Below are 17,799 nucleotides of genomic sequence, written 5' to 3'. Positions count from 1 at the left end.
GTCTCTTTCATCTCCTTAATTGTCTCGTAAAGACAGCCTCTAAGGTTTTCCTTGAGCTTAGGGAATAATCAAAAGTGACGGGAAGCAAGGTCTGAACTGTAGAGAGGATGAGAACTATCTTGATGCCAATCTTGGTCATGACAACATCTTTCGGATCTTCTCTGAACGCCTTTGAGACAAACTTTGCACAAATCTTCCACATCTTCAGTTCTTCATGAAGAATAATGTCCACTTATTTTCTCTATAGACACACAACGATCCTTATCCATGAAATTCTTTATTTGGCCTTACTTCTCCCACATCTCATCATCCCTTACAGACTCCCTGCCCTTCTTGAATCTCTTATGGCACTCAAAAACTGATGCTCGATTCATGCAAGATGGTCCAAAAGCAATCTGAAGCAATCCATACGTTCCTGTGGCATTTTTTAAGTTAAGTTTAAAACAGAATTTTATTGCATATTGTTCTTCTAAAGTGCCCTCACGTCCAGATTGCATTTTTGAAATTCACCAGCTGTGACAATCAGGCTTTGGTAGGATGTATTCCACTTCCTGCTGGAGCTGTTCATTTGAACCTGAATTCATAAAAATTGGTCGGTTTTCTCATTAGATGCATAGCAATAACATACTGAATTTTCAAGAGTCTACACAATTTTAAATGCTTGTACAAAGAAAGTCTGTAAACTTATTGAAGGCCCCTAGTATTAAGGAAATGTAACTCTAACATTAAAACCGTGACCTTCTGTTTTTATTCATTAATATCTGGTTTTTTTTTGTTTTTTTTTGTGTTTTTTTTTTTTGTAATCATTACACTGTTACTGTTGTCACGTTTTCAGATTGTCGTACGGAAGAACCGTTGTCGCAAGCGGAGTTGGGTAATTATCAAAATCAAAACCAACCCATGACGATGACAACAACAACAGTAACAAACATGCACCCACCCGTGACTACACAGTTAGGAGACCAAACTTCATTACCAATGGATCTGCAGGGATTGTGGGACTTGGTAGAAATTAGTACCACACCACCACCCATACAAACTTGTGCCAACTCAAAAGGTACCGTTCTTCCTTGCTTTTATCCATATGTCTATATTTTAAACAAAAACCGCAAATCAACTGGAAACTGTTTTTCAAGTCAGCCAAAAAAAAAAAAAAAAAAAAAATAGGTTGGTCTCTAAATGGAAGTGGGAGCTAAGTGGAGACATTACAAATGCTAATATTAATTTAAAATATCATACAAACGCACACGCAAACACACACACACACACACACACACACACACAACGAAAAACAGTGGACAGTCTGATACTTAGCAAATGGTTGTGAGGGCTTGCCCAATTAGCATTTTGTTTGGTTCTTTATTTCATCATTCTTTTTTGGATGTTTTGTAGATCTTCCCACTTCCCGTCATTCATCACTTTTCTACATATTTTCATCTGTAAATAAAATCACATTGAAATAATTGGGGATCTTTTAAGTAGCTTAAAGTCCATAGAGTGAATGCAGTATTTTAGTAAAAGAATCTGGCTAAGAGTAATCCAAAGTTTTGTTGTCAAAAAGCATGACACTCGACCCCCCCCCGCCGCCTCATCCCCCAAAATAAAACGGGCCTTCATGCCTAAATCGATTTGAAGCTTTTATAATTTTTATTTGACTAAATAAATTGAGTATTATTATAATTGTATTGGAGTCGGGAAAGGTGAAAGTAGGAAAACACGACGACTGGTGAGAATACGAAGAACATTTATATTCAGAACAGGTGATACAGGAAGATTAGTATATCCGTGGGGAGTTGTCTCTGTACGACATCCGGGTAGCTCTCATTGAGCGGTCTATACTTGCTGCTTATATGGCTAATGGATAAGTCTATCTTAGTGATTATAAGGATGTGCATGTCCCCACAACAATAATGAACACACGCAAAAAGAAAAGAGAGGGAGTTATCTGTCCTTGGAGACGAATGGCTAGCGATTAAAACAATTGTGCAACATAAATAATGCACTTGGTAGATAGATACCATGATTCGTATGTTTAGATATAAACTATTGAATAATATGATCGGAAGAATATACTAAAACTATAAAATATATAGAAATAATATATAAAGAAACCAAAAAGTATTAAAAAAATAAATGAATGTTGGATGCACTTCTGTTTTTCCCAGCTTAGAGAGTTCAATTCAAGAAAAATTGATGCGTTATGAATTTCGAAAGTGATATATATCGTTAAGAAATATGTGATTAAGATAAGCCGGCATGGCTAAAACGATAATGCACATGGGATGAAGATACTACGATTCATGTGTAAACTCTCTCAATGAATAATATGATCGGAATAATATTTAAAATGAAAATATTATAATAGAAATAATATATAGAGAAAACAAAAATTATATAATAAAAATGAATGCTGAATACATTTCAGTTTTGTTCAGCTTGGGGGGGGGCTTGTACTCTTCAACTGAGGATGTACTCTTCAATTGAGAAGAAAAATTGATGCGTTGTGCATTTCGAACATTACATATATCATAAAGAGATGTATGTAAATAATATTGTATATAAATAAAAACTTTTTTTTAAATGAATTTAAAAAAAAAAAAAAAAAATTCCATACCTTTGCTGTGGTTTGCATAATATTTAAGTATTTGATTACAGCTCTAGTTCTACACTATCGCGCTATTACAAAAACTTTTATATTCTAAAATAATTTACATACAACCACTATATATGATTCCCCCCACTCTCTATCTGTGCCTAAATCTAAACACAGATTCCATGAATAAAGCTTTTTTTCCAGAACTTTCCCTCTGTGGAACACTGTTCCACTGGCCTACTTCCCAGTTGAATACAAGATGGTAGGCTTCAAAGCAAATGTAAACAAGTTTTTGTTGAGCCGTCCCCTTAAATAATCCAAATTCTACCCAATTTACACCATTAACGATTACTACACTATCACTTTACACTAATCCTTATCCTTGAGTAGCGTTCGGGTCTTGATAAGTGCTGACTCCAGAATAATATATATATGAGTATGTGTGTGTGCGTGCGTGTGTGTGTGTCATTTCACTTATCTTATTTGGGATAGGTGAACGTTTTCAAGCATTTATACAGAAAAAAGCATTTTATTTAAATGCTAGGTGGGATTAATTTTTCTCTTCACCAATGTGATGCAACTTTTTGGGAATATATACTTTTATAAAATATAATTATCTATCGACAAGTGTTTCCTCAACTTATAACTTATCAGCATGGCTAGACCTTGCAAAATTTGAACCGTAGAGATTGAAGTCTGGCGCTCTACCACTGAGCCATGTAATAAGAAGTGAAACGAATGTATTGCTTTTTCTCCTGTCAGAATGAAATGAATAATCGAAAATGCAACTCACAAAGGGTGAGAGCTGAGATGCGAGAGAACGTAATAGCGACGGCATTTTCTGTTCCTGGACGGTAGATTATACTGAATTTGAACTGCGACAGTTCAATGCGCCAACGATATATTTTGTCATTTTTAATTTTAGATTTTCTATTGTGTCGAACATAAAAATGATGCTCTTTTGGTTCGTAGTGACTTTGAAATGTCTGCCGAGTAAAGTGGCACCACTTTCGAAGTGCTTCAACAATCGAGATCGCTTCCTTTTCGGGCGCGTGATGTTTGATTTCACACGGGTTCAGTGTCCATGAAAAGAAGGCAATTGGTCGACCGTGTTGGTTTAGTGTAGCAACTATGCAATAATTACACGCATCTGTCTCTACTTCAAATTCTTTATCCGGGTCAACCGTTATTAAGGTAACATTTTTTAAGTCATTTTTCGATGTCTGAAAAGAGTTTAATTTATCTATCTATATAAAAGCCAAGTACGTCCAAGGATGGAATACTGTTGCCATATCTGGGCAGGAGCTGCTAAAAACAGCCTATCCTGCCTTGACAGAGTACAAAATAGACTTCGTGGCTTAGTGGGGGATGCCCTTTTCTCTACCCTGCAACCTCTCTCCCACAGAAGAGATGTTGCGAGCCTATCCTTGTTTTATCATTATTTCCATGGCAGGTGCTCGTCTGAACTCCAATCTCTGGTCCCCCCTTGCCAATCTTTCACGAAAAATACCCGTCTAGCTGAATCCACTGTGAAAAATTTCCCCCACTCTATATCTGTGCCTAAATCAAAACGCGGATTCCATGAACAAAGCTTCATTCTTAGAACTGCACGCCTGCGGAACTCTGTTCCGTCTGCCTGCTTCCCACCGGACTACAACTTGGATGTCTTCAAGTCCAACGTTAACAAATTCCTAATGAACCACCCCCTTAAGTAAACACTTCATCAAATCTCCACACTAACGTAATGTACTTGCAATAACCCTTATCCCTGAGTGGCTTCCGGGCCTTGATAAGTGGTGATCACTGTGTAAAAAAAAAAAAAAAAGATGGAGGCAATGGAAAGTCCTTGTGGTTGAGCAATAGTATTTTGGAGAAGTTTTGAATAAATTTGCTATAGTACAAAAACATTCCGACTACTCGTTTTTGAGATGCGAGATTTAGAGGCGGTGGCATTTCGAGAAGAGGTCTCAGTCTTCGGTAGTCAGTAGTCTTCGAATGCTGTGTACTTCCGATCGGTATTTGGTGAAATGAGGACTTTAGGTCGAGTGTTGTAAATATACTGCACTGTGTAATGTCGTCAATCATTTCATTGATGTTAGGCATAGGATAGAGATCCAGTTTTGTCAATCTATTTATGGTATCACTATAGTCAACGACCATTCTTTTGGTGATTTTCTTTAGAGGTCACCAAAACTTGAGCCGGCCAAGAAAACAAAGAGGGCTCTATTATGTTTTTATTTTTTAGTGTAATGTCTACAATTTTTACGCCAATAATTTTGGCGTGTTTGTTAGGGTCTGCCAGAGTTATAGATTTTGTTTAGGTATAGTAAAGAGTTTCAGGTTTTTGGTGATATTTTTGCTGATAAATGTTCCCATGCTATCCAGATTTACCATATGCCCATTTATTTCACATTTAATGAATGCAATGTCTTTAGCTTCAGTTCCTAGTCAGGCGAGACTAGGTGACGGAGAGTCAGGGTCGAATAATACAGCAGCATTAAAAGAGGAAGATTAGCCGAATGTCCACTTTTTTTTTTCTTTACATTTCTTACACTCGGTGTCACAAGCTGGGCATAACAGTTGCGGGTGCCGTGCAAGCTCTTTTAGGTTGCGCTTTTTCTTTTATAAGTACTAAATAGGTGTCTTCCGAAGGAATTACACCAGAGACTATGTTGAGGTGGTTTTCGTAGTTTCCCGAATGTTTTCCTGCCTGTTCCAGTGGTCTGGCCATTGCATAGGTTTCTTGGAGTGTGAGGAATGGTTTCTCAAGCAAGCGTTGTGGAATTGAGGTGGAAGAGAGGCCACTGATAAAAGCGTCTCGAATGTACAGTCTTTTGTTTTCTTCAGCAGTTACGGTTTGAAAATCGCACGACTTTGCGGGTACTTCCAACTGTTGCATGAAAGCGTCAATAGTTTGTGCCGGTTGCTGTTTGTTCGTGAGTAATAGGTATCTATTGTATACAACGTTAGTCGGTTTAATGTAAGCAGCATCGAGGGCCTCTACAGAGCTATTGTAATCTGTGACATCGCTCATTATTTCGTAGACTGAAATGGTGTTAATTAAGGTGAAGAAGTTTTGGGGGTTGTTTTCAATTTCGCCGTTGTTGATAGTCGATAAATAGTTTCTAAGAGCCAGTTTCCAGTGCTTATATAATTTCTCCAAGTTTGAAGCAGTAAGTTCGACGTCGAATCTTGCCAAGTGCTGTAGTCTGACCATCTCTGTTTTTTGCTTCTTTTAGTTAATGAAATTGGAATGAGTGAAAGAGTATTTGAAAAAGTGATGGGAGAATTGTATACTGTCAATATAAGTTAACTAAGTTATAACTAAAAGAATACACGTGCTGTGTTCTTCATGAGAGTCGTAATGGCAGGAATCACATCTCAAGAGGAATAATCTGCGGTATTTTATTTCCGCTAGGGGTCGCTGGAAGTGATAATGCTCGAAGATGAGGGGTGGGAACGAGAATAATTTAAACCCATAACACAGTAGTACTTAAGGGTTTAGTTTGTTTTTGTTTTTGTTTTTTTTTAACTTGATATGTTGTTTATTAATGGAATGAATCTCTGGACCTAAAAATATGGAGACTTCTCATTTTTTTGTTGTTTTTTTTTTCATAACATCTATTTTTATTTTTTCTACGATCATTTCACTTTATTGTTGTCACGTTTTCAGATTGTCATGCAGAAGAATCGTTGTTCCAAGAGGATTTGTGTAATTATCATGATCCAAACCAATCCATGACGACGACGACGACGACGACAACAGAAACGAACATGCATGCACCAGTGACTACCCAGTTAGGTGACCAAACTTCATTGCCAATGGACCTGCAGGGATTGTGGGACTTTATAGAAATTAGCACCGCACCCCCATCCACACAAATTGCTGCCAATTCAGCAGGTATATATATATTTTTTCACATTTTACCCCCTCCAACGTCTCTCTCATTTTTTTTTTTTAAATATGAACACGCAACAAAGTAAAAGAAAAAATTCAGAGTTAAAATAAAGAAATATTTATTTTAACATAAAACAAAACATACAAAATATTTACAAGTAAATGCACTTTGTTTGTACTACTGCTACTAGATTTGAAAGCGATTGTAAGGTCTAAAAGCGTAAATGGTGAAAAGGAGATAATAACTACTAACTTCAAACCAAATGTTTTATGTATATGTAGATCTAATAAAAAGAATATTAAAATATAGTTCTTTGGTTAGTGAGAAAATATACAGAAATCTTTGTATTTACCGAAATTCCAGTTTCTTTAAATAATGTGGTGGTTGGCCTTTAAGGAGTTTCTTTCGGCTGGATTTTCATCTTAGAAAGATTACCGGAATCCCTAACAACAAGTAATAACTTCACGTTAACCGCTTTGTTAACAAATTGACGTGGCTTCTAGTGTAGCATCCTTATATAGGTTTCTGCCAGGAATTTTCTTGATTATTCTAGATTGTTCCAAAACGTTCAAAACAGAACATTTTAATTTTTTTTTCTTCTTTTTACTTCAGAGTTAGTTCTCAGAAATCAAGGGGCCCCTTTTCTAATCTCTATATGAGATATATAAATATCCGAGTGTTCCATTAAGGTTCCCCTTTACTGCTGGAACATTGACTTATAAAAGAAATAAAAACCTTGATTTTGATTTCCTCAATTAGCCAATTAACTATATTATAGTATATTCTTGGTCTTTATCGGATTCCAGTACAAGAATTTATCTAGTCTGGTGGAGTATCCAGCTTAGTATTGTTACTATAGACAACAATACTTGGAAAAGGTGTAGCATTCCTTTTTTATTATTATTATTATTATTTTACTTCAGTTAGTTTTAAGAGATCAAGGGAGCTAACTCCTCCTAGAGTTAACACTTGATTCCACATTACAACTTAAATTTATATCCGAGAGCTCTTTTAAGAATAGACGCTGTTCCCTTTATGGCTGTTATCTTTATTTCATTACAGCTTGGTCTTCCAGGGATTGCTTCTAAGTATTTCTGAAGATTCTTTTTTATTAGGCCAGTTGCTCCTATCACGACCGGTATAATGTTTATTTCTTTCAGAGACCATGTAATTTTTAGACCATTTTTAGATCCTGATATTTTGTTATCTTTTCCCGTTCAGTTCTATTAAGTCATTTGAGATTGTGACATCGATGATGAGCGCGGTTCTTTCAGGCTGGTTCCATATTACAATGTCTGGCTTGGCTTAATGGTCTTGTCTTTTATTCCCCATAGTGTGCATGTATATGTCATTTTAAATTCTATTCTTCTTATATATATATATATATATATATATATATATATATATATATATATATATATATATATATATATATATATAAAACAGTCGATGTATGTATGTGTGTTTGTGTGTAAATATTTAATCGATAAACTCGTAAACTACTGGTTACATAACACTGAAATTAGCAGGAAATAGTAATCATATACCAAGGATGGTTTATAATGACTAAAATATTTGTTTGAATGGACGAATAATGCCGAACCTGCCATAAAAATCACTGACATCGGTGCACTAGCTGACCGAAACATGCTCATGACTGTGTAGCATTACATTACTGCTTATGTAAAAACATATATATATATATATATATATATATATATATTCAATAGAGAATTGTTTCTGTAATAAGTACAAAATCTGCATGAATGAAAATATATTTAAGCATATTTTACAACCCAGCAAGGCCAGGCTATACCCACTAGTTCTTAAACAAATTACCCTAAAGAGTTCAACTTAAAATGTATTTGAATAATGTTTAACTATACTACATTTTTTATCATTGGTGGTCATTCAGTCCAATAAGTGGCCATTATGAAAGGCTACAGGTCTGTAATCGCCCATGTATCGTCCAGTAATGCTTACATCCCTCATTAAACTTGACTTTATGTCACATCCAGCCTAGTCGGAAGGCAGGTAAATAGGGGTCACTGAGCTTCAGAAGAGAAACCGTTAGCTTTCATTTTATAGAAGAATAGTGGAAAGAGCGATGGCAATGGAAGAGTAGTGGCAAATGACCATACAAAGGATAAGGATAACTTAATATATCGGCGATTTTAATTTTAGATTTTGTATGTCGGGAAGCATTTTATAGAAGCTAATATTCACATAGATCATAAACTATTTCCTATATAAATCTGTAAAAAAAAAAAAAAAAAGAATTGCTAAAGAAAGGAAAACAAGGTGCTTCTATAAACAATGATTTTTTTTAATGGAAATCGCTCCATACAAGGCATGAAGCCACTTGATGTAAGGAACCCCATAAATAAATAAATAAATAAATAAATACTTCAAAGTAAGAATTTAGGAAATGATAAGCATTAAATGGAATAGATTCCGACCAAAAAGTTATTTCCCTTTTGTCAGAATCATCGCTCATGGAATATGAGGACTGAAAGACGAAATAAGCGAGAGTTGTGAGCTTGCCAAGGTGCATTTTTTCTCCTCCATTTATATAAATTTATCTATATGGTGTACACAGTAAAATGGAGGTTGCCAGAAACTACGGCAATGAATTTGTCCTTTAATTTAAAGGAATAAAAATTAATAAATGTTGGTTGCCGAAAGTCCTTTCTTGGAGCAGTATATCGTCAAATGAAAATAGCCGTGTTCAAAGCGTCTAGCTGACGGGTGGCAAGAGAAAGTGTCTATATCTTTCTTTGCGGCTGCTCGAAAGCTTTCTGTGATCTGCAAACTCCAAAAAAATCCCCAGATAGAGTCTTTAAAAGGTTCGGTCAAAATTACTACGCCCTGTAGTTTGTTCATCCTGTGATTTCACTCGTCAGCATTTTTTTTACGTCTATTTTAATATTAAAACTGCTGTTATTATCTACGTATATTCTAAAGTAGATTTCATTAAAAACATTAGGTACTTGTACAGTTTAATCAAGACAATAGAATATGAAAATATCGAAAAAAAAGGTTATATTATACGTATCCGTTATGAAACAAAGTTCTCAAAAAAAAAATTTCACTTAATTTCATCAATTAGTTTTTTTTTTTTTTTTTTTTTTTAACAACGAAAAAACTATTTGTTTATGATACCGAGCAAAAGGTTCGATTTTTAGGAAGAAAAGCTAGTATTAAATCTGGGGAGGGAGTGTCGGTGCTTTAAACTGAGTTATCTCCCCGTGGCATGTTCAGAAAAATTCAACGATTGCTGCCCTCAATGCCCTGTCATACAAACGTGTTTTTCCACTGTAAAAAAAAACAAAAAAACTGCTCAATCAAATTAAGTGACAATTTTTTTTTTGAGATCTTCAATCCAAAACGGATACGTACAATATAACCTTTTTTTCGATATTTGCATTTTTTTTAATGTCCTGATTAAAGTGTACAAGTGCCAAACATCAATACATATTATTAATATGTCATGTTTGTTATATTTATAGAAATAAATATCTTTTATCAAATAAATAGGATCAATTATATAATCATTTTGCAAAAGCAAGTTTGGTTAAATTCAAGCAAAGTCCCCTGACACTTGCTGCGGGCCTGTCAAACTAAAATTAAACATCAGTTTTTTTCTTCTTTTTTTTTTTTTTAATTTCAATAAATCTTAATAGTAAATGAGAAAACCTTTTTAGGGATATTCTGTATTGGATACGTTTTTTATGATGTTTGATTTTAGTCTGATCGATCCGCTGCAAGCGTCCGGGGTGGGGAGCTTTGCTTGAATTTAACTGCGAGTTTTAATAAATAATTATCAATTGTAGAAAAAAAATGAACATGTAAAATTTACATCTCTCTCTCTTCTCTCTCTCTCTTCTCTCTCTCTCTCTCTTTCTCTCTCTCTCTCTCTATCTCTCTATATATCTATCTCTCCCCCTTTCTCTCTAAATGTACAATGGATTAAAAAAAACACTAGCCACATTTTTTTTAATTTGAAGCATACATATTAGACATAAACGGGAATTTAAATGCATTTTTTTAATCTTCAATTCTTTATGTGTTATTTTTAATAGACATTTTGTAAATATTTCAGACTGTGACTCCTATTCTTGGTCAGATGTGCCATGCGAAAATGTCCTTGACTCTAGTATGGTCCCAATGAGTTCAGTTGAATGTACAGTTGGTCCAACGCCATGGCTGAACCTAGATGACGACAATCAATGCCATCTTTTACAAAATTATCACTCGATGCAACCTTTTCAAGAACAATCCATACAACCGGACATAGCAGATGACCCTAAAGATCTCATTATTGGTAAGAAAGTCAAACAAAAAAAATGTTAATAAAGAGTCCCAATTAGTGGAGTGATACCAGGAACCTTAGAAAAACTCCCTGATATAACTCCATTTTACTGGAAGTTCATTTATTTGATTACAATATTCATAACTCTTTTTATCTTATATATAAAGTAAAGTGAGATTTTCCCCTATTTTATTGATCAATATAGCTTAATATACAAAAGCTACATAATAACAAATACTGTTTTATTATTCAGTTTCTCCCTAATTTGGTCCATGCCATTGTATTTTTAATTACATTAATCGATTTAACTATTTAATCCAGGTTGGTAGATTAGTTCTTTTAAAATCTTATTAAGAGAAATGTGACATAGTTTTTTTACCCTAATATGTACTATGATCGCTACCCATTACACTGGGGTAATTTATTTTGTAAATTATTTCATTTTCGCATCACTGGTTGCTAATGCTACGGGTGCTCATTACAGTAATAATTTATCACATTTTCTTATATTAACACATATGGTTTATTATTTAACTTATAATAAAAACTGAATAATTATTTGTCATATTTTTTTTATTAATTAACCGTATAAAAAATTAAAAGAACACATCAAATATGTTTTAGATAAAGCCAACCAATAAAAATATTGCAGTTATTATTACGCATACAAGCATCCATAAATTCAGTATTATTGTATAAGTTGACTTCAGAAGTTAGTACTCTTACATCAATTATAAACTGTACGTATAAAGTTTATTAAAACTTTCGAGTGGAGGGTACCGTCATTTTTTTTTTTTCATTAGCATTAAATATATAATGGTGAAATTAAAGTGCATAAACACTTTCTAGTTCCGCTGTCAATGGCCACCTGTGGTAAATCCTCTGAACCAGTTATTATTACTAGTCTGATTGATATTTTTTAAGTCACAGGCTGCCATTTCTTAGTACATGTCGAAGTTTTGATAAAAAATATAGTTGTTGAAAGAAAACAAAACATGTAAAGACTTTAAAATATCGTTCTAAACCCTAGGCCGATTTTATCCAAAATTTTGACGAATACAAAACAAAATGAGCGAAGCTGCCATTTCTGGCACACACGCGTGTCTGTGTGTGTCGATGTCTTGATAATAGTAATATAGTTTGTTGCAAGAAAATAAAATTAGAAAGTAAACTGTGTTATTTTTTTTATTTTTATTTATTTATTTATTTATTTATTTTTTACAGAAATTAAATGAGTGAAACAATTCACACAGTCAGTTATAACTTTAGCTGTATTATTATTGTATTATTAACTGTATTAAACTATTTTATAAATCATCTGAGTTACAATTTAAAAAAGACAACATTTACTTCAAACAATGAATCTATCAAACAACTCCATCCATATAAGTTTTCATTTGATATTTTTACTGTTGCCAACCTAAACAGCTCAATTAGGTAAGGGTTAGATTGAAAAACCAAAGATTTCTGGTTCAATCCTCTGTTTCAATTAAAAAATAAAAAAAAACAGCCTATCCTGCCTTGACATATTACAAAATAGACTTCGTGGCTTAGTGGGGAATGCCCTTTTATCTTCCCTGCAGCCTCTCTCCCACAGAAGAGACGTTGCGAGACTGTCTTTGTTTTATCATTATTTCCATGGCAAGTACTCGTCTGAGCTCCAATCTCTGGTCCCCTCTCGCTAATTTTTCATGATAAACACCCGTCTAGCAGAAACCACTGTCATTAATTTTCCCCATTCTTTATCTGTGCCTAAATCAAAGCGTAGATTCCATAAGCAAAGCTTCTTTCTTAAAAGTGTACGACTGTGGAACTCTCTTCCGTTTGCCTGTTTCCCACCTGACTACAACTTGAATGTCTTCAAGTCCAACATAAACAAATTCCTGATGAACCGCCCCTTAAGTAAGATGCTTTATCAAATCTCCAATACTAACGATTACTATGATACTATCCCATTGATTACTGTACACACAATAACACTTATCCCTGAGTGGCTTCCGGGCCTTGATAAGTGGTGACCGCCATGTAAAAAAAAAAAAAAAAAAAAAAAGAACTTATTATTTGGCACGAAAACTGTTATTTTTTAAATTTTTTTTTTTAATCCCGTAAGTGCGTTTTATTAAGACTTTTTCTGAATATTTCAGATTGTGATTCGTATACTTGGTCAGGTGTGCCATGCGAAAATGATTTTTATTCCAGCATAGTTCCAAGGGATTCAATTGAATGTACAGTTTGTACGACGTCATGGCTAAACTTGGATGACGACACTCAGTGTCATCTTTTACAAGATTATCACTCTATGGAGCCTTTCAAAGAAAAGTCTGTACAACCGGTGATAGCAGACAACTCTAAAACTCTCAATGGTAAGAAAATCAAAATAAAGAAATTAAAAAAAAAAAAAAAGTTTTAAACAATTCGGCAATTTCTTATTTACTCTTTGTTTTATTCATTTATTTATTAGCGCACTGTTATCGTCATCTTTTTAGTTGTTGTTTCGCGACGTTTCAGCCAACTATTCCTCAAGCCTTTGTCAGATGGTTACCGCGACAAGATAGGAACTCCGAATCTCCTAACTGCATCCTCAGCAAATACTGCCTTCCATAGTTATTGTCGTCTCACCATGTTTTAGCCAACTAAGTCTCTGGCCGGCTTTGGATAGAATTGAAACCGCTATCTTCTAACAATGCTCACCTGAGATTCAACGTCTCTATCCACTGCGCCATGGACCCGACATTGAATTTCTGTGGTTCCAGGTGAGTATTGTCTGAAGATAGCAGTTTCAATCCTACTCAAAGCCGACCAGAGGCTTATCTGGCCAAAACGTGGTGAGATGACAACAACTATGGAAGGCAGTAATTGCTGAGGATGCAGTTAGGAGATTCAGAGTTTTTATCCCGTCACGGTAACCACCTGACGAAGGCCAGAGGAATAGTTGGCCGAAATGTCGTGAAACAACAACTAAAAGATGAGAATAATAGTTTGCAATAAATAAATGAATAAATAATCCTCATCTCAATAATGAATTCCAATTAAGTAAATAAAATACTGTTTGTTTTGTTAAATCTTTCTATTTATTGTATTCATTTTATTTAACGCTTAACTACATACACATCTTCCACTCGGTAGTACGAGTGTTTCAACTCTCGATTCATATCTGATATTGGTTTATGTTAGTGATACATCCCTGGGGGAATATAATCAGTATAAAATAATGAGACCGAATACAGTAAGTTATAACAAGTTTCTTGTACAATAATACAGTGTAGCAAATAATATATTGACACACGAGCGTATCTTGAATGCCGTAGTATGAAGACTGACTTACTCTCCGCCTGGTGGTTATCGCTTTCTAGTGTCTTTTATTGAGTAATCCATTCACAGAGGATGTCAGGATCTTCCACTCTATCACTCCCCCCACCCCTCGAGCTAAATTCTTCACAGAATTTTGCTTTCAATATTTCTGTCTTTTTGGACGTTTAATCCTTTTTTCCCCATTACTATTTCTCTTCTCAGTTCGTGTACTTTCAAAATTAGAAGAATCAGTAGTTTTTTTGTTGTTGTTTCTCTCTCTCTCTCTCTCTCTCTCTCTCTCTCTCTCTCTCTCTCTCTCTCTCTCTTTAGGCATCCCAATGTTCATGGGTGGTTTTATTTGAAAGGAATCATACAATACCTCCATTGGTATTTTTTCATCAGTTTGAACGATTTCTATGTACCGGGTTCTCATATTTGTATTCAACTAACTTATGATATACTAGCAGGGAGACCCGACGTTGCCCGTGAATGAATGATGATCGATGAATATTCCACACTTCTATATTTTTATTGCCATCAAAATCCGTTAAATCGCTCCATGCAGTAACTTAGTGTAAAATATATGTTACTCTACATTGCACTCGAGAGAACCTACTGTTTCTTTTGTAAAATTATTTTATATAAACTTCTTTCCAGTTAACTAAAAAAAAAAAGACATTAAGAAATTTACGTGCATGGTTTGAACCTACAGACTATGTCATGCAAAAAAAAACCCAAAAACCCTAAATTCTCAAGTCTTATAAAATTCTTTGCAGTTAATGGAAAAAATTTTTTTTTAAATTACGCACAGAGTTTGAACCTACAGACCACGTCATGCAAAAAGATAACAAAAAAAAAACAAAAAAAACACACACACACACACTATCAACTTACCCACAGTAGAATTTTCACGACCCGTTGTTGTATCATAGTTGCTAAGCGACGAAATAAAAAAAATGGCTTTACGGATGATAGATAAATTAAAATAACGGTCTCGATTATCGATTATCGGTAATTATGGGGGATATTTTGAGACAAAACTTAACTAAGATCACTCCCAAACTTATACACTAAAGTTCTATAAATTTTGAAGAAAATCTGCTCAGCTGTTTCGGCGTCTATAAGGAACTCTCTCACACACACACAGACAAAGTTGCATTTATATAATTGTAGAGATCCATATGCCACACACACACACACACACACACACACACACACGCACACACACACACACACACACACACACACAATTAACAAAGTATACTAAATAATGAAAATGCCTTATCTTAACACTTACATTCATACTATCAACGTTGCTACCCGCCCCCCCCCCAAGTGTTAGGAAGAAAAACAAAAGAGGGAAAAGTATAACAAAAGAGGAGGAAATAAGTTTATCAGGTAAACAAAGGTATACAAAATAGGGTTTATCAGCAAAACAATTCAGAGAAAGTTGTTCACCAGAGTAGACAAAAGAAAGCCGGCGTGTGGTAGATGACAGAAACAAAAGGACATATATACAAAGGCAGATATTTGGAGTTAGTTTTTAGGTATGTCCTTGACTTGTGGCAATGAGTTTTACGACAGCTGGGGAAGTTTGCGACACTCAATGATTGTTTTTGATATATTCCAACAGTTCAGTTGAGGACAGTTGCCAGTGGGACACAGTTGGGGTTAGGATTAGGGTTAGGGTCAGTGGGACACAGTTGGGGACAATTTTGAGTTGAGGGCAGATCATGACTTGGATCAGGTTGGGGAAGCTTTGAGAGATCGAGGTGAGCTGACATCAACTAACGAACTCAACTTCAACAAACTAAGACATGGACGTTAGCGCTTAAAGAGTAGTTTCCAATGATGGTGTCATATATGCATCTACAGTGCAACGAATATTTACAGAAAGTGTCGACGTCTGTTTTCCTTTTCAGTTGTTTTATTGTAGTTTTATACTAGCAGACCACCCGGCGTTGCCCGGTCGTAAAATATACATAAATATTATATTTTAATTAATACAGAAACTGAGACATGTGCATGCGAGTATTATAGTTTTTTTTTTCGAAACAGTCCACTTCTTCTAATTAAAAAAAATAATACTCGAGCTGAGATCGAAACCAAAACCTACAGATAGTGAAGTACGATAATCATTCAACCAGCGTGACACAATCTTTAAAAAGTGTTTTCAAACTACTTATTCAAACTACTTATTCTTAACATAAGTAATCTGCAATGTGAACTATTCACGCATGCGCATTCGTGAAACAGTTAGCAAAGAGAAAAAATCGGACGACCCCCACAAACCAACTTTTCAATTTTGATCCCCTAGCAGCCCTTTTTTCCGGATGAAAACGGATTAAAAAGTTTTCCACACGTCTGAATACCCTATATACCAAATTTCAAGTCCGTAGATCAAAGATTTGTTGAGTATATAGGTTGAAAAATGTCCTCCCACACACGCACACACACATTCTCACTTTTATAGAGAGATAGATTTGTGAATCCGTGTGTACCCTTTCAACAGCCGCCAATGTGAGAGACAACGACACGGCCAAAAGAAGAAGAGACTGAAGACAAGAAATCCACATCACACAAAGTTCAGGTCGGTGATCGTTGTCGGCGAGGGACCATGTGGTTTTGTCACACAGAATGTTTGAAAAATCTACGGGATTATGATCTATGTGTATGTATATAGGTCAAGAAATGCTTGGTCTGCAAATTATAGGCCATGGAAACAAACACCCAAACACTAAACAACATTCTTACACGTACAATTTATGTGATAATGAACTGTTGTTTCCAAGTATGCGATAAATAAACAATATCCTTGCAATAGGATCACAAGTCAAATGAAATCAAAATGAAGCGACGATATCAAACAGGAAAAAATACTGAATCATTCAAAGCAAGAAAATAAAAAGTCACCATATGTAAAGTTTTATGAAAAAAATGTTGTTTTTTTTTCGACAGAATAAATATAATGAAACAGCTGTTATAATTTTTCTTTTGTACAAGAAAGTTTTCTTTTCTTTTTTTCTTTTTGATGAAAAGATTTGTTTAATTATTATTTTTTTCGTTTGGTTCGATCATTGATCAATCGCTTTTATTTTTATATTTTGTACTGGTACAATTTTTGAACCAGACCGACTAGGTCAGGTTAAGTTGAGGATTAGGGTGGGGAAAGAAAAAAACTAGTTTCTTTTAGGATTTAGGGCTAGAGTCAAAAATTCAATTCACAATCAAAAATTGTCGCCTGTTGTCTTGCTATCTGATTGGCTAAACACTTCATCTGCTCCTGGCTATTTACTTAAGCAGCCAGAAGATAAGAACGAAAAGACGGTTTTAGCCTGGGTCACGAACTATACCAATACCTATTCTTGTTTTAGCATGTTACTTCGAAACATGTTATTCAAACTTCTGTTCTTCATTATTCAACTACAATCCCATTGGCACTGCTAATTTGTTATAGTGTTTAAGCTATGTTCTTCAAGTAGTATCACAAAGAAATGATGTCCGATTATTGCATACGATCTTTAGCGTTTTGATGCTTTTAGGGCACAACCTAAGTAAATAAATAATTCCATACAAGCTTCTGAAATGACGAACGCAACAACTTCATAAAAGGTAACACAGAAAGGTTTATTAAGGAGAATGTTCACCGGGTGATATGTTCCTGGTCAAAAGCTGGACTCCGGCTACCTGGTGCTATCATTCCA

At 34.7% G+C, this 17,799-nt stretch overlaps 1 protein-coding gene across 1 annotated transcript in view; it reads left to right on the top strand.

Annotated features, from left to right (window-relative positions):
• Positions 1-17,799, top strand: part of LOC145283673 (uncharacterized) — a 75,958-nt gene that overhangs the window by 54,229 nt on the left and 3,930 nt on the right. The window contains exons 8-11 of the mRNA XM_080132685.1: positions 836-1,057; positions 6,267-6,494; positions 10,595-10,816; positions 12,949-13,167. Of these exons, the coding sequence (XP_079988811.1) occupies positions 836-1,057; positions 6,267-6,494; positions 10,595-10,816; positions 12,949-13,167 (891 nt within the window). The remainder of the gene's footprint in view (positions 1-835; positions 1,058-6,266; positions 6,495-10,594; positions 10,817-12,948; positions 13,168-17,799) is intronic.

The sequence above is a fragment of the Euprymna scolopes genome, chromosome 8 (assembly GCF_053919585.1).
Source record: "Euprymna scolopes isolate OS-2025 chromosome 8, ASM5391958v1, whole genome shotgun sequence".
In the NCBI taxonomy this organism is placed as follows: domain Eukaryota; kingdom Metazoa; phylum Mollusca; class Cephalopoda; order Sepiida; family Sepiolidae; genus Euprymna; species Euprymna scolopes.
The sequence above is the reverse complement of the archived record's forward strand: the minus strand, read 5'-3'. Positions and strand labels throughout refer to the sequence as shown.